Source organism: Eptatretus burgeri, chromosome 6, assembly GCF_056783735.1.
Source record: "Eptatretus burgeri isolate ZD-2024b chromosome 6, Ebu_testis_v1, whole genome shotgun sequence".
Lineage (NCBI taxonomy): Eukaryota > Metazoa > Chordata > Myxini > Myxiniformes > Myxinidae > Eptatretus > Eptatretus burgeri.
In genome coordinates this window covers 111,432,796-111,456,309 of record NC_140966.1, presented here as the reverse complement: position 1 = coordinate 111,456,309, position 23,514 = coordinate 111,432,796, and the positions used below count along the sequence as shown (strand labels likewise).

The 23,514-nt window shown below is 46.6% G+C and overlaps 1 protein-coding gene across 12 annotated transcripts in view; it reads right to left on the bottom strand.

The window, feature by feature from the left end:
- Positions 1 to 3,234: 3,234 nt before the first annotated feature.
- Positions 3,235 to 23,514, bottom strand: part of LOC147025621 (uncharacterized) — a 62,271-nt gene continuing 41,991 nt past the window's right edge. For 11 of the 12 annotated variants that reach the window (XM_085886777.1, XM_085886779.1, XM_085886776.1 and 8 more), the window contains 7 exons: positions 16,740 to 16,905; positions 16,455 to 16,564; positions 14,900 to 15,066; positions 11,454 to 11,473; positions 10,983 to 11,119; positions 10,683 to 10,867; positions 3,235 to 5,429 (listed from right to left, as the gene is read on the bottom strand). In XM_085886777.1, the coding sequence (XP_085742903.1) occupies positions 3,955 to 5,429; positions 10,683 to 10,867; positions 10,983 to 11,119; positions 11,454 to 11,473; positions 14,900 to 15,066; positions 16,455 to 16,564; positions 16,740 to 16,905 (2,260 nt within the window). In that variant the 3' untranslated portion in view covers positions 3,235 to 3,954. The remainder of the gene's footprint in view (positions 5,430 to 10,682; positions 10,868 to 10,982; positions 11,120 to 11,453; positions 11,474 to 14,899; positions 15,067 to 16,454; positions 16,565 to 16,739; positions 16,906 to 23,514) is intronic. The other variant, XM_085886787.1, reaches the window with a different exon arrangement.

Here is a 23,514-nt window from a genome sequence, read left to right as displayed (position 1 = left end):
ATATATATATATATATATATATATATATATATATATATATATATATATATATATATATATATATACATACACACACACGCACACATGGAGTTGGATAATTTGAGACCTGGGAGAGCTCTGTTCCACCTGAAACTCGCATATGGAGATAACAACCAACGACATACAGAGTCTACTCCATATTGGTCTGCACAAGTCATACCTATTCTCCAGGGCCTAAGCCATCGTCTACCAAATCCTGTGGAAGGTGATGCTATCAAGGAGTTTGCTTTCTCTTCATGGAAGGCGAACTGCACAAAGGGGAACCTTCGATCATCTTTCAAGTGTGTCCCGACTCAGACAAGCTAGAACATCATTTGGAAAACCTCTAGGCCAAAATCTCTGACATCTCCTTCTTCAGTAACGGTGGTCCACACCTCAAATGGATTCACAGTTGACTCCCTTCGAGACGAAGCTTAATGTCAACTCAGCGTTTGCCTCTTGAGCTCCTTTACCAAAACAACCTTTCTTTGTCTCTTCCTTCCTCCCTATATCCACTGACCTTTTTAACCTGAGAAGGAACGGCCTCGACTCTGCGATGAGATGGCATCAGTGTTGGTGTTCTCAGATCCTGCTCGACCGTTCTTGCTTCTCCAATGTTTGCTCTCTCTGGCCTGTTCTTCACAATAGGGCACCTCCCATCTGAAGATAGCCATCGTTGCAATATTCAACTTGAACGACATTCGGAGAGCACATACCTCCGCCATGCTGAACAGTTTATGTTTTGTATCCCACTGAAAGGCTCAATCTGAACCAAAATCGAATCAGATTGTTCTTGTTACCTCCGTAACTCATTCACCAAGTTTTGTCGTAATCCGTCCAGAACTTTTTGAGTTATCATGCTATATGTTGTTTTGAGCCCGATCTCTCAATGGTGAAGAATCACTTTAAAAATTCTCGGATCCAAATCTTCCCCAAAATCCAATCGGTTAGTCCTTGGCACACACCGAACCTGCCCACCAAATTTCATCGACATCAGTCCACAACTTCTTGAGATAATCGTGCTCACAGACGGACAAACGGGTAAATACATAACTTCTGTCCATCTTCGGTGGCAGAAGTAACAAGAGTACGAAAACCGATCCTGTCAATTCCAAGCTTTTCATCATCAGTTTGGATTCCTTCCTGGCCGCTAGATTTTGGATTTGCTTTATTTCAATGTACTGAGTACCTGCATCTACAACTTTGAAGTTGGCACTGTCAATGGGAATATTTCAGCCATTTGAGAGTCTGGCACCCCTTGCTCTCCAGATGTGAAACTTGGACTCTGACAAAGGATGTGAGACGAAGACTTAACTGCTTCGGTACCAGGCCTCTTCAGAGTCCTTGGCTATCGCTGGTCAGACTTTCTGTCCAATGAGTGGTTTCTGAGACTCAGATGAGATTTGTTACCTGTATAGTTCGTAAGCATCAGCTGCGGCTGTATGGACATGTGGGTGGTTTTCCTGAGGCTGATCCTGCTCACCAGATTCTCTCAACGAGGGAGCCTTGTGAGTGGAGGAGGCTAACGGGACGACTGTGTGCCTAGTGGCTGCAGCAGGTTGATTGGCCTCAGTGGAGATGGGGATGGGCAAGGAATCTGCCTGAGGGGTGGCTAGATGGAGGCCCCTGGAGTACCAATGGAAAGTGGACACGGCGACGTGCTGCTCCGGCGCATGCTCCCATACCTAACCTTGATAAATCTGAACTTCTCAGCCTCGAAGGCCTTTACTCATAGATTGTAGTCGTACTATTGTCGTGTATGGGCTGCGCCCCCACTTTACATCAGTCCCTCAGGGATGCTACAGAATCCAAAGCTCTCAATGGGTCCCACAAAGCAGCAGAAGCACAGGGTCTACTGCTCTCTAATCACAAACAAGATTGCTGCCGGTTTTCTTCTGCCTCTGGTCGTACTCCCCCTTCAATTTCACCACTCCATCCCTCCTAATTCCTCCAAGTCATATACGTTCTTCCAGGAACCCCTTCCTTGTAAAAGTCCCAAAATGCAAGTTTACTGCCCACCTCCACTCTCGTTCCTCCTTTTCTTCCACTTTGTGGAATCATCTTCTTCACTGTTCAAACGCACTCCAGAGCTTCATGGTGGCTGTGCACCGCTAATCTGTTCAACATCATGATCTTTTCCACTTTCATTAAACTTCCTTTTATACTTTTGCAGGCAACTTTGCTTCCTCCTTGTGAGATCCACAGGTTGTCTCACTATTGGTGCATTTCCTCACACCCTGTCACCTGAACCTTTCGTGAGCTGAGACATTGGACATACAAAGGCAAGCCCACAGCACAGACTCATTAAATGTTTAACGGTCTGGAAATTAAACTTCTGTTTTACTTCTAGAAACTAAGTGCAAGCAGATGGGACAATATGCTTGATGTACCCTTCGGATGGTTTACTGCACGAAGCATCCTTCCCCGGGAGCATCGGGATAACGTGTAGTTGAAGTGAATTTTGCATCGCTGCCGGTTTGCCGTTCCTCTTTTATGGATGAGCTCGCTTTCTGGATATTCTTGTTATATTCTTATTTAACCACGCACTCGTTGTTGAGAGTCCCAGGATCTTAATATGAGCACACCTGACTGTATATGGGATTGTAGTGCAAAAGAGACAAAGCTCGTTATTGTTGCGGAACTTCATTTATACATCGCCTAATGCCCACAGACACACCAAAGTAAAGCAAGGAACGGCTTTGGCCAAGTCCTCATTGCATATTTTGCAGGTGAAGCGGGCACGGCGATAACGAAGATGGGGGATGCGGAGGGGAGAGGAGTTGAAAAGTCTGACATATTTGTGTACCTAATAATAGGAAGATGTTCCTTATTGTCTTGCAGGCTATTTCTGTACAAGTTCCTTAATGGTCTTTTGACAGTGCGTGTGGATTGTTTAAAAAAAAAAAAAATGCATTTGTCATATAAATTACAGGAATGTAGTAAACAATGTCCAGGTGAGAAACGTAAAGAGTAGGTGGACAGCCGTACAAGGGGTTTAGCCTGAGGACGGTAGGAATTGGAAAGTTCCATGCACACATGCATTCACAAGTGGTCATCCTGATTCAGGACAAGCAGCAACTGTGGCTGGAGCATCACGTCACCGTGGAGATGACGCCGTCATGTCGTGACGACCAGGCAACGTATAGTCTTATGTCATCACCATCAACCTGAAAGGGAGGCAAAGAAACAACAACAAAAAAAAAACCAATCCAGAGACACGGGAGGGTCAATCCCAGCATGTTGTACATTTAAAATCCATCCGACCTCCCCCCGCACCCCCCATTCGCTTCTGTCCACGGCAGCCTGGCCACCTCGTCATGAAAGCAAGTAGAAAAAGCAGGTGCGCCACTTTGGCGTTGACGCCGAGGAGACGGCAGACCCCCGAAGGGCGGTAAACCCCACGAGATTCGAAGGCTGAGTGTATGCCCTTAATGCTGGGCCAGCGCTACAAGCACATCTTTTCAAGTGTTGATTATAGAGGTCTGTCTCGCTACGAATTGGATTGCCCCCAAAGCACCATTGTTGCACAGGGACAAATATAAACATCTTTACAAATTGTACAAATTGCCAGGAGCAAACGGCATAAATAAATTTCAAGGTCAAGGAAATAAAATGTCGAAGGTCGGTCGGAATGGGGTCAGCGAAACAGCAAAAATAACATGAGGGAGTATACCAAATGGAGTAGTGCTTCGAGCTGGGGGACAGGATCGCAGACCTACTGGTGCTTTTTCTTGGACGTTACACGAACGGATTCAAATAAATGGAAATAAAATAGGTTTCCTTTTTACACACATCAAATGCAGTGATCCTTTAAGACACCGACACGAAAGGGGTCAAAAGTACAAAGGATAAGGGTCCCGAGAGAGCGGCCCAGGTGGGTCAACGTCAGGCGTGGCAGACGAAAGGAAAACGATGGGAATCGGACAAAGCCGTTCGCTATACAAAGGTGTCCTTTGGGCGTGGGGAGACGGGAAGGCACCGCCTGCTGAGGCTGCCCTCACTCTGCCGTGAAGACAGGTCGATGTCAATGGCATCGTTGCCCACAATGAGTCTCAGTCGTTTTGGGAAGAAAAGGCGTCCTTTGTCTTCGGTGAACGTTTCCACCTCGTCCCCACTGGTGCTGCTACTGCAGCAACTGCTGCTGCTACTACTGCTGCTGCTGCTGCTGCTGGCGTCGTCGTCGCTCGTAGAGGCGGCACCGCTCGCACATTCCGAGCCAGCGGTGGTTCTGCATCGAGATCTGGTAGGGTCTCGATCTCCACACGGACTCCCGCGGTCACCTCCCGGGAGCCAAGGGGCGACGGATGTTGCTATAGTTCCAGAATGATCCTCTCGACAGTCTCTTCCATGTTTTCCTCGATCTCTTCCACCGGAACCAAACCCTCGGGGCCGCCCGTCTCCTCTCGCCGTGTTCCCACAGTTCCAGTTGGCCCATTCACCACTGCTGCTCACACCTGAGCTCTCATGTCGGGGCTCGTGGGATTCGAGCGTGCGTCTCCGCCTCAATGTCAGCTTGGGTATACCAGAACTATCCTGCAGGACGAGCTGCGCGTCATAGTGTGCCGATGGAGAAGTGGCTATGGGACGTCCGATAGGATCGGAAGAACGTTTCTTTTTGTGTTTCCGTGCCGTTGCTCTCTGCCGTATGCTCACTCCACTGCCCTCTGCGGATGACGGTGCATGTTGTGAAGGCCTGGCCGCCACAAGGAAACTATCGGGTCCCCAGGCGTCGGAGCTTTCGGGGGCACTTGGTTCAGGACCAGGCTGCACCCACACTGGTGTGCTGGCAAGGATCGGCACTGGCTCGGGAGCTTCAGGGCCTGCCGCCGACAGACGAGTTACCCTCTGTGGCTGTTGTTCTGACTTGTACACTTGCTGTTGCGTTTGCTGCTGTTGTTTTTGCTGCTGTTGTTGTTGGTGACGGCGTCTATGCTGCGTTTTCTGCTGTTGCAGACGGCCTCGCACCTTTCGACGAGTGCCATGCGCTGGACGTCGGGAGGCACGAGTTACCGGGGAATCCCGGCGTTCGCCGCCATTCATCATTGCGCCCGCCGCCAGCCTACCCGCCGTCGACCTTGTTGTGCGCTCGCACAACCGTCCAGCCATTGCAGTAGGCCGAGATGTTTTCCAAGAACCGGCACTTCGGCCTGCCCGCAAGGCACTTTGTCCATTAGTGGTTGATGACCCAGCACTCTGTGGTCCACCAACCCCACCATGCCATCCCGACTTTCCTCGTAGTGTCATTCCATTGCGATATGCAGGCCACGTATGTGAACCAGGGCCCGGATCAGTCGTCCTTTTCTTTCTGAGGCTGCAGCTGTAGCTACCCGAGCCAGGAAGCGCACGGGACCACAAGGTGTTGTCCCGGCCACGGTTCCTACGAAGTCGCCCGGCTGGTCCGTCCTGACCTGCTGGTGAAATGGGAGAACAAAAAGGAAGGACAAAGGAGCAGCATAAGTACAAAATTAATGCCGTATAATTTAAAAAAAATCAGAACACAATGATTTGGAATTTTCATTCTCTATCGTCAGCTCCACAACCGATGATTATCATGAAAATCATGTCATCATCCTAATGGTTCAAACGATACACTGGGGACTTCAAAAACAAGCTAGCCCTAACATCCATTTTGAGGCCACAAAAGGTCACTATTAAGTGTATATTGGGATGTGGGGGTCAGGCAGTGTGGTTGCTGGCCCGCAGGTAAAAGGTAACCACCATGAGGCCAATAACTCCATTGCTTTCCAATGTCAAACACGTCCCGAAACTCCAACAGGGAAAAGCTCACCCAGCCGGGCAGTGCTGGATATCCCACCTTCCACTCCCCCCCAGGGCAGTGCCCTGGGAGTAGAATATATAGCATAGTGTTCAAAACGATTTGCATAGAAGATTCGGGCACAGAGAACCCAACACGAAGGCCACCGTGGAAGAGTTTGGTTCAATTGCCTGGACATTGGCATCACCAGAACCAAGATGGTCGCAATCTATAACATCATGTGGACAAACGCTTCGCTGGGCGAGCGTTTTCTGATCCGGATGAGCTTCATGATCACGGGCAAGTCCAAGGGCAGCATTTCATATTCATGCCACAGCTCTAATTTCAATGAGATTTTCATGTCTGAATGTGAAACTTTATTAACATTTGAAAGAAAATGACAGTCATCGGTTGTCGGTGTGAAATCACGAAACTAGTTTACATATATGCAAATGATGTGTTACATATGGGACAATTTGAAATAGTGATGTAAATTAAACCAAACTTTACAACAATTTTTTTTACATGGACATGAATACTCCACCATGCTCTTTTAATACACAAGAAAAAAGATTGTTCATTTCATTAGTTATGCAAATTAGGCCTGTTCTTAATATGCCATGTCCCATATGTAACAATTTTATATGAATTTTTTTAGGATTTCACTCAAAGCTCCGATAATGTTTTAATGCCACTTGCAGAAGTTCTAATCCATCATGTATTGGGGTCAAATATCCTGTATTTCGAGCTTAAAATATAGATGGTTAATTCACAAGTAATTTTAAAAATGTTACATGTGGGACAATACGTCAAACCTGTAACATGATTAACCACATTACAAACCTGTAACATGATTAATTAACCACATTACAAACCTGTAACATGTAAGACATGTCTTTCATGTGCCCGACTACCTTTTCACTCGCATCTTATTCTTGTTTTATTCACAAGCAGCCTCCGAATGTTAGATATTTAAAATAGTTTATCGTATCCTTTGCATAGGTATTGCTAGGTTTGTGAGGATCATATTTGTAACTGGCAAATATCACCCATCGCTTCTCTGATGGGGGTACTCGGAGGCGAGGAGAAAAAGAGGGAGGGGGAGGAGGGAGGGAGAGACTGGAGGGAGGGAGAGACCGGAGGGGGGAGAGAGGGGAGGTGGGAGAGAGAGCGGGAGGGGGAGAGAGAGGGGAGAGAGGGGAGGTGGGAGAGAGAGCGGGAGGGGGAGAGAGAGAGGAGAGAGGGGAGGTGGGAGAGAGAGGGGAGGGAGGGGGAGAGAGAGAGAGAGAGAGGGAGAGAGGGAGAGGGAGGGAGGGGAGAGAGAGGGAGGGGGAGAGAGGGAGGGAGGAGAGAGAGGGGAGGGAGGAGAGAGGGAGGGAGGGGGAGAGAGAGAGGGAGGGAGGGAGAGAGGAGGGGGAGAGAGGAGGGAGGAGAGAGAGGGAGGGGGAGAGAGAGAGGAGGGGGGAGAGAGAGAGAGAGAGAGGGAGAGAGAGGGAGGGGGGAGAAAGAGAGAGAGAGAGAGGGAGGGGGGAGAGAGAGAGAGAGAGAGAGAGAGAGAGGGAGGGGGAGAAAGAGAAAGAGAGAGAGGGAGGGGGAGAAAGAGAAAGAGAGAGAGGGAGGGGGAGAGAGAGAGAGAGAGGGGAGAAAGAGAGAGAGGGAGGGGGAGAAAGAGAAAGAGAGAGAGGGAGGGGGAGAAAGAGAAAGAGAGAGAGGGAGGGGGAGAAAGAGAAAGAGAGAGACGGAGGGGGAGAAAGAGAAAGAGAGAGAGACGGAGGGGGAGAAAGAGAAAGAGAGGGAGAGAGACGGAGGGGGAGAAAGAGAAAGAGAGAGAGGGAGGGGGGAGAAAGAGAGAGAGAGGGAGGGAGAGAGAGAGAGAGAGAGAGGGAGGGGGAGAAAGAGAGAGAGGGAGGGGAGAGAGAGAGAGAGAGGGAGGGGGAGAAAGAGAAAGAGAGAGAGGGAGGGGGAGAAAGAGAAAGAGAGAGAGGGAGGGGAGAAAGAGAAAGAGAGAGAGGGAGGGGGGAGAAAGAGAAAGAGAGAGAGGGAGGGGGGAGAAAGAGAAAGAGAGAGAGGGAGGGGGGAGAAAGAGAAAGAGAGAGAGGGAGGGGGAGAAAGAGAAAGAGAGAGAGGGAGGGGGGAGAAAGAGAAAGAGAGAGAGGGAGGGGGGAGAAAGAGAAAGAGAGAGAGGGAGGGGGGAGAAAGAGAAAGAGAGAGAGGGAGGGGGAGAAAGAGAAAGAGAGAGAGAGGGAGGGGGAGAAAGAGAGAGAGAGAGAGAGGGAGGGGGAGAAGAGAGAAAGAGAGAGAGGGAGGGGGGGAGAAAGAGAAAGAGAGAGAGGGAGGGGGGGAGAAAGAGAGAGGGAGGGGGAGAGAGAGAGAGGGAGGAAGGGGGAGAGGAGAGGGAGAGGGCGGGGAGGAAGGGGAGAGGACGGGGAGGAAGGGGGGAGGAAGGGGGAGAGGACGGGGAGGAAGGGGGAGAGGACGGGAGGAAGGGGGAGAGGACGGGGAGGAAGGGGGAGAGGACGGGGAGGAAGGGGGAGAGGACGGGGAGGAAGGGGGAGAGGACGGGGAGGAAGGGGAGAGGAAGGGGGGGAGGAAGGGGGAGGAAGGGGGAGAGGACGGGGAGGAAGGGGGGAGGGAGGGAGGGGGAGAGGAGAGAGGGAGGGGAGGGAGAGGAAGGGGGGAGGAGAGAGAGGGAGGGAGAAAGGAGAGGGAGGGGGGAGGAGAGGGAGGGAGGAGAGAGAGGGGGGAGGAGAGGAGAGAGGAGAGAGGGAGGGGGAGAAAGAGAGGGAGGGAGAGGAGAGAGAGGGAGGGAGGGAGAGAGACGGGGAGGAAGGGGAGAGGACGGGGAGGAAGGGGGGGAGGAAGGGGAGAGGACGGGGAGGAAGGGGGAGAGGACGGGGAGGAAGGGGGAGAGGACGGGGAGGAAGGGGGAGAGGACGGGGAGGAAGGGGGAGAGGACGGGGAGGAAGGGGGAGAGGACGGGGAGGAAGGGGAGAGGACGGGGAGGAAGGGGGAGAGGAAGGGGGGGGAGGAAGGGGGAGGAAGGGGAGAGGACGGGGAGGAAGGGGGGAGGAAGGGGGAGAGGACGGGGGGAGGACGGGGAGGAAGGGGGGAGGAAGGGGAGAGGACGGGGAGGAAGGGGGGAGGAAGGGGGGAGGAAGGGGAGAGGACGGGGAGGAAGGGGGGAGGAAGGGGGAGAGGACGGGGAGGGAGGGGGAGAGGACGGGGAGGGAGGGGGGAGAGGACGGGGAGGAGGGGGAGAGGACGGGGAGGAGGGGAGAGGACGGGGAGGGAGGGGGAGAGGACGGGGAGGGAAGGGGAGAGGACGGGGAGGAAGGGGGAGAGGACGGGGAGGAAGGGGGAGGAAGGGGGAGAGGACGGGGGGAGGACGGGGAGGAAGGGGAGAGGACGGGGAGGAAGGGGGGGAGGAAGGGGGAGGAAGGGGGAGAGGACGGGGAGGAAGGGGGGAGGAAGGGGGAGAGGACGGGAGGGAGGGGGAGAGGACGGGGAGGGAGGGGGAGAGGACGGGGAGGGAGGGGAGAGGACGGGGAGGGAGGGGGAGAGGACGGGGAGGGAGGGGGAGAGGACGGGGAGGGAGGGGGAGAGGACGGGGAGGGAGGGGGAGAGGACGGGGAGGGAGGGGGAGAGGACGGGGACGGAGGGGGAGAGGGGGAGAGGACGGGAGGACTCTTTACAACTCTACCAACATTTCATGTTGGGATGGCATGCAACTATTTTGATCTCTCCCATAAAAGGAGCAGTGCATGCGTCCATGCGTGCGAGTTCCACCGATTGGTTGGACACCTGACTCCACCCCCAATTTCTCGATGACGGCCGCTAATTTCGGAACGCTTTCCATCCCATTCTGTCTGGCAGCGCTTTTACAGCGGAGGTTATGAATGTTTGCTATTCCTTCCGAATATTTTCTCTTAAAATGGTGACGATTTCTGTGAAGTCGGTGATAACATGATTGGGGAGTCGAAAGTGTTACATATTCCACTATTTTGACGTGGGAATGTCCATGTGCTTTTATAAGCAAGAGGAGGTTGAGTGTAAAGATGGGACAACTTTGGAAGGAGGGCTATACACCCGTATAGCCGGGTTTGAAGGTTTGAGTGTGGGGATCGATGCATTAGGCTTGGGAGGGGGAGGTTGAGGCTTTTTTTGTTGAGTTGTTGAAATTTTTTGAATTTTTTTTGAAAATTACTTGTGTGAGTTCACTCACAGTAAAAGTGTGTGTGTGTGTGTGTGTCTCTGACTCAATGCCACACAACTGCGAACATAAGTATTAACACCTCATTATATTACGAATAAAAAAAGCAGATGCGAGTCCGTTTTAAACTGGTGAGGAATTCCACGATATTTATGTTCCTGGTTGGGTTCACAGATCTACGCTGCTCCTGACGATGGCTCAAAAACTTTGAAACCGGTAAGTTGGTTGGTTTGCAAATACATGTTGGGTCACCGTTCGTGCTGACGCTCTGGTGAGTTTGTCTTAAATGTTAAAACTTCCACCGGTAATCCAACTGAGAGCCTGCTCAGCAAACAAAAAGTCACATCTCGGCCTGTTATAAACTGGTGAGGAATCACATAACCGTCCACTGCTAAATGCAGGGTCATCTGCTGCACTCCTACGCACAGTGTTCGTCGGCCTACATCACCTTTAAAAGCCTTTTTTTTACAATACCATCATTTTTAATGATGTGGGTAAGGATCCATCTATGTATCATGGGTGCAATTTGATAAACTACCAACCCTCTCTTGTCTATGTAATACATACATTACCTGGAGGCAGGGTGAGTGGTGGGCATCAAGTTGCTTTTGAAAACCTCCAGCAACAAGGACTAACATGAAGGCAAAAATAAGGAAGCAATGAATAATCGGAAGATGGTGAAGGAGTACAAGTACCCACCACGGTGGTGTAGGCCCTGCGAGTGCTTGTTCGAACCTCCATCCCGTGAGCCCTCTGTACGCCCCCCACCCTGCTTCTTCATGCGGTTGATCCGCCGGTCGGTCTCACGAAAGCCATACTTGCTGCTGAGAATGGTTTCATCCTGTGCGGCCTTCGCCCTCGACTTAAAAGCACCTTCTCCCCTCCTGCAGCGCATACGGAAACACAGCAACCAATCGTGGAGGACACCGATCAGGAGATGGAGGGGCAGCGGTGAGAGGATAGCTCCGTGCAAAGGAGGTGAAATAAAGTGGTGCGCACCTCTCACACGTGTAACATTCGCACAGCTCGTTGTTCTCTCCGAAGAACCCATCACCATAATGGCAGGAGATCTCCTCTCCACACTCAATATCCCGGAGGACTTTCACGCAGGCCGTGTCCCTTCCAGTGGAAACGAACTGTCACACAGACAATATGTAGATTAGCAAATACCGTACATCTGGAATTGACCTCGCATCCACACGTTCATCACATTACGAATGAACGTCATTCATTTAAACCAATTACGAACGACATCATTCCTTCCCACGCCATCATCCTCAGTGTTACACTCCATTTGTACTCGCCCGGTGATACACTCATGTGGCAACGTGACATTAACGGAGGAATAAACTAGACATCAAGTCCGGCCATGACACTGAAGGTACAAGCTTTGGCAATGAACACACGGACAGGTGGCTCTGCTGTGATGGAGACAGCCGTAGTGCGGAGGTGAAGGTAGTCCGGACTCACCTTGCAGTTTGGCCGACAATCTGAGGGTGAGACGGGAGTGATAAAGGAAGAGGAGAGAAGGAAAAAGAAAATGAACCGACGAATAAAATTAATTCATTACTTCATTCATCTCACACTGGAAGCTCAGAATAATCTTCATAACTCAGGTTTGTCGAGTCGAAAGTAAACTAAAAACATTCTACTTGTCCCAGCAGCTTGAAAGACAATTAAAAACTCCACACTGTGGGGACAAAGTTCTTCCTTAGAAGAAACAATTGCCCTGGGCCATGCCTGCGTACAAATAAACAGACGGACCACTAAGGGGTCATGTGGCTGTGTTGCCGAATCAATGGAGTGGATCACAAGGGGCCGTGGATGTGACAAGGACATGCCGATGAAGGACAAAGCCACATAATGGTGTGCCACAAATGCACGACATGCGTGGACAACACAAGACAAATCCAGGACACGAGAGGACAGCACAAGACAAATCCAGGACACGAGAGGACAACACAAGACAAATCCAGGACACGAGAGGACAACACAAGACAAATCCAGGACACGAGAGGACAACACAAGACAAATCCAGGACACGAGAGGACAACACAAGACAAATCCAGGACAATAGAGGACAACCCAAGACAAATCCAGTACGCGAGAGGACAACACAAGACAAATCCAGGACAATAGCGGGCAAGCAAAGACAAATCCAGGATGTGAGAGGACAACACAAGACAAATCCAGAACACTAGAGGATAACACAAGACAAATCTAGGACATAAAGGACAAAGTAAGACAAATCCAGGACACTAAAGGCCAACACAAGACTACATGGAAAGCAAAACGAGGAGTATCAGAGTGTGGTAATTCAGAGGGTTAATGAGTGGCAGTGAAGCACACTCATATGCTGAGAGCTGTGAGTTTTGTTTTGTTCAGAAAGAGGGGAGTAGGAGAGTGAGGGTGTGCAGATGAGCTGCATAAACAGGGAACAAAAGAATAATGTTGAAAGGGGAAGGACAAACATGAGTGAACACAAACACAGCTCATCACACACTCATGGTGCCCTCGCTCAAGGAATCTTTATCTGAATGTTCTTGTTAATGGAGGTCCTGTTAATTATGAAATTATTTTAAAATTAATCACAACCCTGACTTTCACGACTCTTTCGAGAAAACAACTTCAACTTCCCAAAAAGTAAATAAATTGCTGCCCTGACCCGAGTGTTCTTCAACCCGTGTCCTCGTCCTTCTCAATTCCCTGGAGTACCTTGGACAGTTTGATCAACATTCTACATGGAATGTCCATGCGAAAGATTGGGCAACAACAGAAACCAAACTCGGAGGTGGTCCATTGTATAGCCTTTCTCCAAACGCTGGTCATCGTTGTAGTTGGCTTTTGTCATATGAAGGGCTCTACGACAAGGCGCTTTCGTAGGTCGGTGTTCTCCTTGTGCAAGCAGTCACATTCTTCGTCCCTGTTGCGACACGCTTCCTGCCAGTATCACAATCTTCATGTCACACTTTCGAGTTCTTTGGTGTGTTGTTGCAACAGTGCTGCTTGCGTTGCATGCATCTTTTGCGTCGTGGGGGGCATCCACCGGTATGACCACTGGGGTGGCACTGCATGTGTGTTGGTGTTCCAATGCACAGATTAGCCTGTCTTTTCTCGGCATCTCTTTCTGGGCAGCAGCAACAGAGACCATATGGCCTTCATGGTTGTGTGGCCTAGTCCGTGTCTTTCCCAACACAACCCACAGTGGTTGTCGTACTCCACTGATGCCTTCGACGGTTCGCTCGAGGAAGAATCCAAGTGCCAGTGCACACCTTCATTCTTTGCGGTTGGCGGAACAGTATTGTCCACTTATTTCCACGGAAATTGGTCTCTGCATAGCTGCTACATTCGTAGTACCCAGCAGGCAAGTCCAAGACCTTTCGTTGTTCCCAGGCTGGGCGCGGCAATACTTGCAATGTCCCACGATAGAGGAAAGAGTTTGCAAAGTCCTGTTTGTCCTGTTGTTTGTGCTGTGTCCTCCAGAAAGTTCTTCGATGCAATAGCAAGCCTGTTCCATTTCCTGGCTTGGTCTTCGCTGCCCCCCAAGCTCACGATTGCTGTTCCTGTCATTCCTGCTTGCTCTTTGAGCCCTTCTGAACTTGCGGCGATTGGAGATCCCGTGGGCAAGGTTGGTTCCATGGCGTGACACGTGTTCCTTTGTTGGTGGTTTTAAAGGCTCACCGTGCTTGCGTACACCACCCCACACACACCAGGCATCGAACCTCGCGGGGCTTGGGTGGAGCCTGTATCAGAATGATATGGGTCACATCGAGCTGTGCTTGGAGCATTTCGGGATCCAAGAAGGGACTGCAAATGTCGAGCTCGGGTTCGGATTCCTCATCCTTCACCAATCTCCGACATGTTTCGATGTGCCGCCAAAGGATTTGTTGGCTGACCAGCCATTTCCCGCACCCAGAGCATTTGAATGTGGGGTGGCAACATTGTGTTTTCTTGCAGCATGTCATCACAACTCGACATCTCTCACAAATGTTCTTCCACGCGTTTCGCATGTGTGGCCCATAGTCGTTTCGAGCTGTTGCCCCTATGTATGTCTGTCCTTGTATCTCTGTGCTGACACCTCTTTGTGAAGCATTTAGGTTGTGGTCGCAATCCTTTTGCAAACATCTCCTATGTACGTGTGTCGCCCAAGCCGCCTGGTATATAGGGAGTTGCAAATGTCTATGTGGTGCAACAGCAATGTGGATGTTTATGCTCGCAGTAGGATTAACCACTGTACTTCCCCACCGTAGTAGAACCAACACCTGCCGTCCGAGGAAGCATTTCCATTTTGTTATGACAAACTTCCTCCGGTACAACCGTATCCTGTCTACAAATTTGAACACCTTACCACGTCTGTCTACAAATCAGAACCCCATCTGTCCATCCACATAGTCGTTCTCCAGATTTAAACAAAATGTCCATCCTGTTGCGTCTTGAAAACCAAACTTTATTACTACCCGATACTGCACTTGCCACCCAAGTGTTGTATCTACAACCTCTCCTTAGGATCGCAACCTCCCCAAATGAAAAATAACCCCTTACTTACCTTTCTACAAAACCCCCATATTTCCTTACATTTACCTTTAGCACCTGAGACACCAATCTGCCATAGGTAAAACAGTTACCTGTGCACCCAACAATGAGATTGAACCCAAGGCAGGCAACGCACAGAATGGTTGCACGCTGGAAATGTGTTCATTGCATGGCAACCACAATCACCCTTCCACAACCACGACAACTAACATCCACACCAGCACAACACCTAGCACCAGCTCCACAGCTGTAACCATGACTACCATCCTCGGTGCAATCACCACCTACACGAGTATGACGACTCTCTCCCCTTGCACAAAACCCCCCCAACAATGTAAAATGATGACATGGAGGTAAAGGTGGTGGGGAGGGTGTGTGGTTACCGTGGTTAATGAAGGCAGCTGGGCCGAGCCAGAGCTGCGCACAGTTTTTCCGCGTCGAGTACATCACACTGAAATCATTTTCACCATGACTCAACAGTGCTCGTTCCTCCGTCTCGCTCAGCTCCGCGATGCAGCCAACAAGCAGCTCAATCTTGTCATTCTTCCTCCTGTAGGTGTAGCAAGTCCATAAAATGACGTTATCATACAAGTTTACATCTGGCCTAGCTGTCAATTCCGGGTTTTCCTCCCGCCCTCCCCCATGTCCTCCACAAGTCACCCCAGGTCACACACCCATCCATCCATTTGGACCATACTCTATACAGAGTGTCGGTGCTGCCAAAGCAGTCTCGTGGGTTATTGGGCACAATCCTGGACGGGTCGCCACTCCGACGAAGAGGTTACACATGTTCCTCTAGAAACCCTCACCTCCTCATCCTCCCAAGATCCAGACAGGTTGCTCATCTGCATTCTTTCGCCCCCTTATTCTCCTGACTATGGAATCATCTCATGATGTCCGTTGTTTTGGCCTCACGTCAGTCTTTCAAATGTGCCGTCCATCATGACCACAACCCATGCACGTCCATGACATCCTCTTCACTCGTTCGAGTTTCCCCACTCCGTTCCTCTCCAGGCCATTGTTACTCCTCCTTGTGTATGCACATCTTCCCCAAACCCTTCTTGTTTTGTGAACCTGCTGCCCTTTATCAGTCGGCTCTTCCATGAGCCTTGACCCTTGCATTGAAATTAAATGCAGGAAGTTATCCTGGGAATTGATTCGTTTGCACTACATCATCAAACGTCATCTCACGACTTGCAAACTCGATTTGAGGGTCACATTTGTGCCGGCTACAGGAAAGGTTACCTGTCTACTTCCTCGTTTAACCATCTACTTTCTGCAAGTGACCACTATGCTAAAGCACAGAATTAGCTTTGCTTATCAAGAAGTGAAGGCACAGGGCCTTCTGCTGTCTCCTCACAGACAGATGGGAGGCCTCTCGGATTTATTAGTAAATCGTTCCTTGCCTGATCTTACACTCGCTGACCTTTAACCCCCCCCCCAACTACCACTCAAATTACTGCTCACGTGCAATCCTTTGTCCCCGTTTTCTCTCACCTGTAGAATCACCCACCTATCTGCCCAATCACACTCTTCTCTCTATTGCTTCAACACTGCATATCACAGTCATCTCCCAATCGCTACCCACAAACTATTTTACTCTCGCTAAAGTTCCTCCAGATAACCACATCGACTTTTCGAACCGTGAACATACTTTCAATGTCCAGACATACCGCAATGCCCTCCTGTGTTATTTTACAATCCCTTATCAAATATATGCTTGTCATTTACCAGGACTCGAATCTCCTTCCACAATTCAATGGCACTCGATGAATTGAAGCAGGAGCTGAAAATTGGTGTACACCGTTGTCTTCATGTCCTTTTAAACCAAGCCGAAACATGTATTCTTCATGGAACCCCTCAAATTCAACAATCACAACCTCCATCACCACAAATCACGAGCAGTCGACCGTTTGGAGACGTCGTTGGTTGACCTACCATTCCCTTGTGGAGACGACCTTAGCACCGTTGTTCTCAGAGGAATAGCGATTGCAGGGCAGGATCTCAAACCCACTTTCGCTTGAGAATGTCCTCAGATAGCGAAGGATCTGTATGCACATCACACACGTCAAAAGGACTATTCTCTTCCCGAATACAAACTCAACAAGCTTCCCTCTTACTTCCCTGGCCACTGTCAAACGTGCACAATGGCACATCAACTCGTATATCGCTATTTTCCATCTTTAAAAGCCCAAAATCTCTGATTACATGCACGAAACTGACGTGTTCCTTGAGCGTGTGCTCCTGGTGTTTTGTCTTGGTGATGAAATAATGGCGAGCCCAGTCTCCTGACAGCAAGGCCCGATATGCAGTCTCCAGCTGACCACCCTTGCGAAACCTCTCCAGGACTTGCCTCAATTCTTCATGGCGACTCTTCACTGGGCGGAAGCTGAGCGACATGGGGGTTAAAGAGAAAAATAACAGTGAAGTAAGAGTACAGGTGAACCCTTTTGAGTGTGTCATCACCGTGAGGTTAAGGAGTGCACAAGTTTCACTGGAGACAAAGCACATGTTAAACTCCAGATATTCGCATCAACATCGACACCATTCTTCATTCATTGACAATGAATGGCCGCTATCCTATCAAATCTCGGAAGCGAAGAGGAGTTGAGCCAAGTTAGTACTTGAAGGGAGACCATGAAAGGTAGGAAGTTCCTATTTTATCCTGTTTGTGGAACCACCTTCCAAACGTTGTTATATCCTTCTCATCCCTCCAGGGCTTCAAGCAGGTGGTGAGCCATCATCTCATGTTAACCTCCATTCTCACCCAATCAATATTAGTAGATGAAATCAACGGAACGTTGATCAAGGAATGCTAAACGGTTCAGAGAAGCAAGGAGAAGCTGAAGTTTCGGGTATTAACCCTTCGTCAGAGCAAAAGGGTTCATGCTCGAAATGGAGGCTTCTTCTAGATTCCCAAAGCGGTTGGCATACCTCGCTCAATGTCCTGATCATTTCATCCATTTTCATTTCATTCCCTAGCTTATTGCACGCACCTGTTGCCCCACTGTGTCAGGACGTTTACTGCCCTCGGTCACCTCGCTCCGACACAAATCTAGAATACATACACAACTGAAGAGTTCATGGAAAACCTTACCCTGTGCAGTCTTGAGAAACAAGGAAATGTGCAGGGTCTACGAGCGGTAAATCCGATTGGTCATGATGACGTAAAATGCCTAATATTTGGTCAGAGTACTGCTAAATGGAAGGATTTTGAAAGTACCAAAAAGGCAATTTTTGTTCTCCAGTGTCGAAGTATGCAATTCAATTGAAAATGAAGATTTGAAGGGTTGTTGAAAAAAAAATTATTGGGAAGTTTACCACCGTTAATGCAGCGTCTTCTACACCAACTTATTTAACATGTCACATGAGTTCTTCGTGCCTGTTGTTTATGTCCTTTATGACGTCCTTAAACACAGAAAGTTTCTCATTTGCTTTTACGAACAAGTTGCCAGTGCCCGCACGGAATCCTAAACGGGGTACGGATGGAGGTGGCAAAAATGCAAATGGCGTCTTCTGTCATCGATCCGGAAAGCTGAGAGCAACAGTACACATTTATTGCCACATCTGATGCAATTTAAATGTTCTAATGGCAGTGAGGTGCTTCATTTGAAACTATTTGTTCAATAAATGTAGATTTTTGATGCCTAGGGTCCGTAATAAAAATGTGTATTGCTGTCAAAGGCAGTGACCAATTGAAAACTAATAGTAGGATTCTCAATTTTGTTTGAATGCCAGGAAGGCATACACAGTAAAACCAGAATGGCCATGCGGTGGAGTGCATACCTCCGCCAAGCTGATTCGTTTACCTTTTGTATCCCATTGATAGGCCGGATCTGGATTCAGACCTGAAATAAAAATTAATTGGCTTGTTCTTGTCATCGAACCAATTCATCCACCAAGCTTCGTCCGAATCCATTCATAACTTTTAGAGGTATCGTGCTACATCTCGTTTTAGCCTGATCACTCGATGGTGAAGAATCACTTTAAGAAAATCTTAGATCCAGATCAACATTCGGATCTTCACCAAAATCAAATCATTTCGTCCTTGTCACATGCCCAAGTTCTCTGCCAAATTTCGTCCAAATCCGTCCAACACTTTTTGAGATATCCTATTCACAAACAAACAAACAGACAGACAAACAAACAGGGGTGGAAACATCACCTCTGTCCACCTTTGGTGGCGGAGGTAAAACTTATCTCACGCCTCTGTGCACGTGTGTGATCAGAACAAATTCAGAGCAAAGTCCTGCTAAACTACAAGTTCGTTTTCTGATTAGAGTTCAAAATACTGTGCTATTATAACATTCAGTTGAAAATAATCTGATCCTCGATCATAAACTGATGTTTGTAAACAGACAGATAGACAGACAAAGGGAACCGATTGCTAAACCCAGCTTTGTGCTTCTCGTGGGCTGAGTAAAATAGATACTTAAAAGGGTTCATACAGTCCTTCAAGCCAAAACGAATTTCAACACCAAATCATATTATATCCAGGAAGCAAATGTCAAAGGATGACCATTGAATAATCAGATCAACATTAAAAAAAATATTGAAATTAGGTTCATGAAAAACTACTCTTAAAATAGGCCAAACAGAATATGATGTGAATTTCCGTAATCAAGTCATGATCACAGTCAGAAAGAATCCAAATTTCCGTCATCAGGTTGTGATCACAATGTGAAACAATGTCAATTTCCATCATCAGGTTGTGATCACAATCTGAAAGAATGCCAATTTCCATCATCAGGTTGTGATCACAATATGAAAGAATGTCAATTTCCATCATCAGGTCATGATCACAATCTGAAAGAATGTCAATTTCCATCATCAGGTTATGATCACAATATGAAAGAATGTCAATTTCCATCATCAGGTCATGATCACAATCTGAAAGAATGTCAATTTCCATCATCAGGTCATAATCACAATGTGAAAGAATGTCAATTTCCATCATCAGGTTGTGATCACAATCTGAAAGAATGTCAATTTCCATCATCAGGTCATAATCACAATCTGAAAGAATGTCAATTAACATCATCAGGTTGTGATCACAATCTGAAAGAATGTCAATTTACATCATCAAGTCATGATCACAATCTGAAAGAATGTCAATTTACATCATCAAGTCATGATCACAATGTGAAAGAATGCCAATTTACATCATCAGGTTGTGATCACAATCTGAAATAATGTCAATTTCCATCATCAGGTCATGATCACAATCTGAAAGAATGTCAATTTACATCATCAGGTCATGATCACAATCTGAAAGAATGTCAATTTACATCATCAGGTTGTGATCACAATGTGAAAGAATGTCAATTTCCATCATCACATCATGATCAAAATCTGAAAGAATGTCAATTTCCATCATCAGGTTGTGATCAAAATCTGAAAGAATGTCAATTTCCATCATCAGGTCATAATCACAATCTGAAAGAATGCCAATTTACATCATCAGGTTGTGATCACAATCTGAAAGAATGCCAATTAACATCATCAGGTTGGATCACAATGTGAAAGAATGTCAATTTACATCATCAGGTCATGATCACAATCTGAAAGAATGTCAATTTACATCATCAAGTCATGATCACAATGTGAAAGAATGCCAATTTACATCATCAGGTTGTGATCACAATGTGAAATAATGTCAATTTCCATCATCAGGTCATGATCACAATCTGAAAGAATGCCAATTTACATCATCAGGTTGTGATCACAATATGAAATATGTCAATTTCAGTCATCAGGTTGTGATCACAATGTGAAAGAATGTCAATTTCCATCATCACATCATGATCAAAATCTGAAAGAATGTCAATTTCCATCAAATCATGATCACAATCTGAAAGAATCTCAATATCTGTCCTCAGGTCATGATGACAGTCTGAAGGAATGCCAATTTATATCATCAGGTCATGATCACTATGTGAAAAAATCTCAATTTCTTTCAGATTGTGATCACAACCTGATGATGGAATGTCAATTTACATCATCAGATCATGATCACTATGTGAAAGAATCTCAATTTCTTTCAGATTGTGATCACAACCTGATGATGGAATGTCAATTTACATCATCAGGTTGTGATCATCTTCTGAAAGAATGTCAATTTCTGTCCTCAGGTCATGATCACAATCTGAAGGAATGTCAATTTCCATCATTAGGTCATGATCACAATCTGAAAGAATGAAAATTTCTGTCCTCAGGTCATGATCACAATCTGAAAGAATGTCAATTTCAATCATCAGGTTTTGATCACAATGTGAAAGAATGTCAATTTCCATCATCAGGTCATGCTTTTCATGATCACAATCTGAAAGAATGTCAATTTCAATCATCAGGTTGTGATCACAATGTGAAAGAATGTCAATTTCAATCATCAGGTCATGATCACAGTCTGAAGGAATGCCAATTTAAATCATCGGGTCATGATCACAATCTGAAAGAATCTCAATATCTGTCCTCAGGTCATGATCACAATCTGAAAGAATGTCAGTTTCCAAAATCAGGTCACAATCACAATTTAAAAGAATGTCAATTTCCTTCATCAGGTAGTGATCACAATCTGAAAGAATGTCAATTTCCACCATCAGGTTGTGATCACAATGTGAAAGAATGTGAATTTCAATCACCAGGTTGTGATCGAAGTCTGAACGAATGTCAATTTCTGTTCTGAGGTTGTGATCACAATTTGAAAGAATGTCAATTTCAATCATCGGGTAGTGATCACAATCTGAAAGAATGTCAATTTCCATCATCAGGTTGTGATCACAATGTGAAAGAATGTGAATTTCAATCATCAGGTTGTGATCGAAGTCTGAACGAATGTCAATTTCTGTTCTGAGGTTGTGATCACAATTTGAAAGAATGTCAATTTCAATCATCGGGTTGTGATCACAATCTGAAAGAATACCAATTTACATCATCAGGTAATGATCACAGTCTGAAAGAATGTCAATTTCCGTCATCAGGTCATGATCACAGTCTGAAAGAATGTCGATTTACATCATCAGATCATGATTACAATCTGAAAGAATGTCAATTTCCATTATCAGGTCATGATCACAGTCTGAAAGAATGTCAATTTCCATTATCAGGTCATGATCATAATCTGAAGGAATGTCAATTTCCATCATCAGGTCATGATCACAATCTGAAAGAATGTCAATTTCTGGGGAATGATGTAAAATGTAGGACGATATTCTCAGGGTGCCATCCACTGTATTCCATCATCATCTCATCTCTTCCTTTCACTTTGTAATATCTAAAGTTATTTGTTTGTGCAATATTACGTGCAGACTCAACTGAGCAAGAAAACTTCACTGTCAAGTAAGTCATCGGAGATCACATGTTCCAAGTGTTTGCTGCTTGGAAAATGTTATCACAACGAAGGAGCTGTTAAACTCAGCTCAGTGGGGAAGACAGCAGTATCATGCCCATCTTGATTTAAAAAAAAAAATAGGTGGAGAAGGTGACAGTCTGAAAAAAGAAAGCTTGCTGAGAAAGAGCTTGAGGTGCTGAAGAAAAAGAGAAAACAGCTCGAGAGTGATATTGACATACTGATGAAGGATGCCGATGTATCATCTGTAAAAGCAGCTTCAGCTGCACAACACTCGAAGAAGTGCTGGGAGAAGTGGTTAAAGAGTTGGAAGGAAAAACACAACTCTTGGCCAACGTTTGAATATATGGAGCTGAAAAAAAACTGTATATACCGTAAATCGACGACAAACTGTAAATGTGAAGTTAGAAACAAGTTTTGTTTTGGACACAGTCAACTAGAACTATGACAAGTAAATTCGAAGCAGTTGTGGAATTCAAAGCAGCCACTCAACTATGCCTTTTGTGGTGTCGTATTAATTAAATAATGAAACAGGTCCAACGCAGGTTCCTCCTGACGACTCCAACTTTGGCATTTACTTCTTTGGGTTCCTTCTTGGTCTTCAGTTTCGGAATGTCGTTCGCTTGTTTTTATCTCAGTAATGACTATATGGTTATAGCACGAGTCATTCCACCTCATATCACCGGAGGCCTCCCAATTGACCCCCTCAGATTTACTTTAAACTTTCATAAAATAGTTCCCAGGTATTAAAATGAACCTGCGTAAAATTTTAGGTCCATAGATGCGGTCAACTCCGAAATATTGAGGGTTGAAAATGTGGTTGTGGCCCTATTGTTATGGTCGTTGCGAACATCACAAAATGAACGGCTACTTTTAAACTCCCACGACTTTTTAAATATTAATGCGAGAACCTCGAAATTTTCAGAGATTATTCTTCTATAACTGCTCTGTAAGAAACAAACATAAAATGGAGTATACCTCTATTAAATTTTATGACCTGATCAGTTGAAATCCAGAAAAAAAAATGTTGGTTTTGTATGAAGACCCAACTTAGAGACCCCATATATTTTTATTGACTCATCCCAGAAGCTTGAAATTTTTTCAGGTAATAACTGTATGGTAGTAGTATTCAAATACATGTTTACTTTTCTTAATCAGTCATATAGAATAGTCATGATCCCTCAAAAATTGAAAATTTTCATTTTTCCCCAAAATTCAGGTGAGGATTGCAAAAATATGACAAGGTATACCACTTCAAGTTGTTCACCATTGGAAAGAGCATATTCAAGTTTACAAAAGTGTCAAATATCAAAGTGGTATAATGATTCTATCAATGTTATAAAAAATATTTGAAAAAAATGATGTTCTACCAGTGCTGTGCGCATTGTGTGTGCTATTTAATGAACAGTCCTTTTACATGTAGTACATGTATATACAATGTACATACATATCATCTGCTATTAGGATACCATGAACACAATCTATCTATAATTCCAGCAATGTGTGTGTGTGTGTCTGTGTCTGTGTCTGTGTCTGTGTCTGTGTGTGTGTGTGTGTGTGTGTGTGTGTGTGTGTGTGTGTGTGTGTGTGTGTGTGTGTGTCTGTGACCGCTATTTCTCGACAACCACTGGTCCGATCTAATTGAAACTT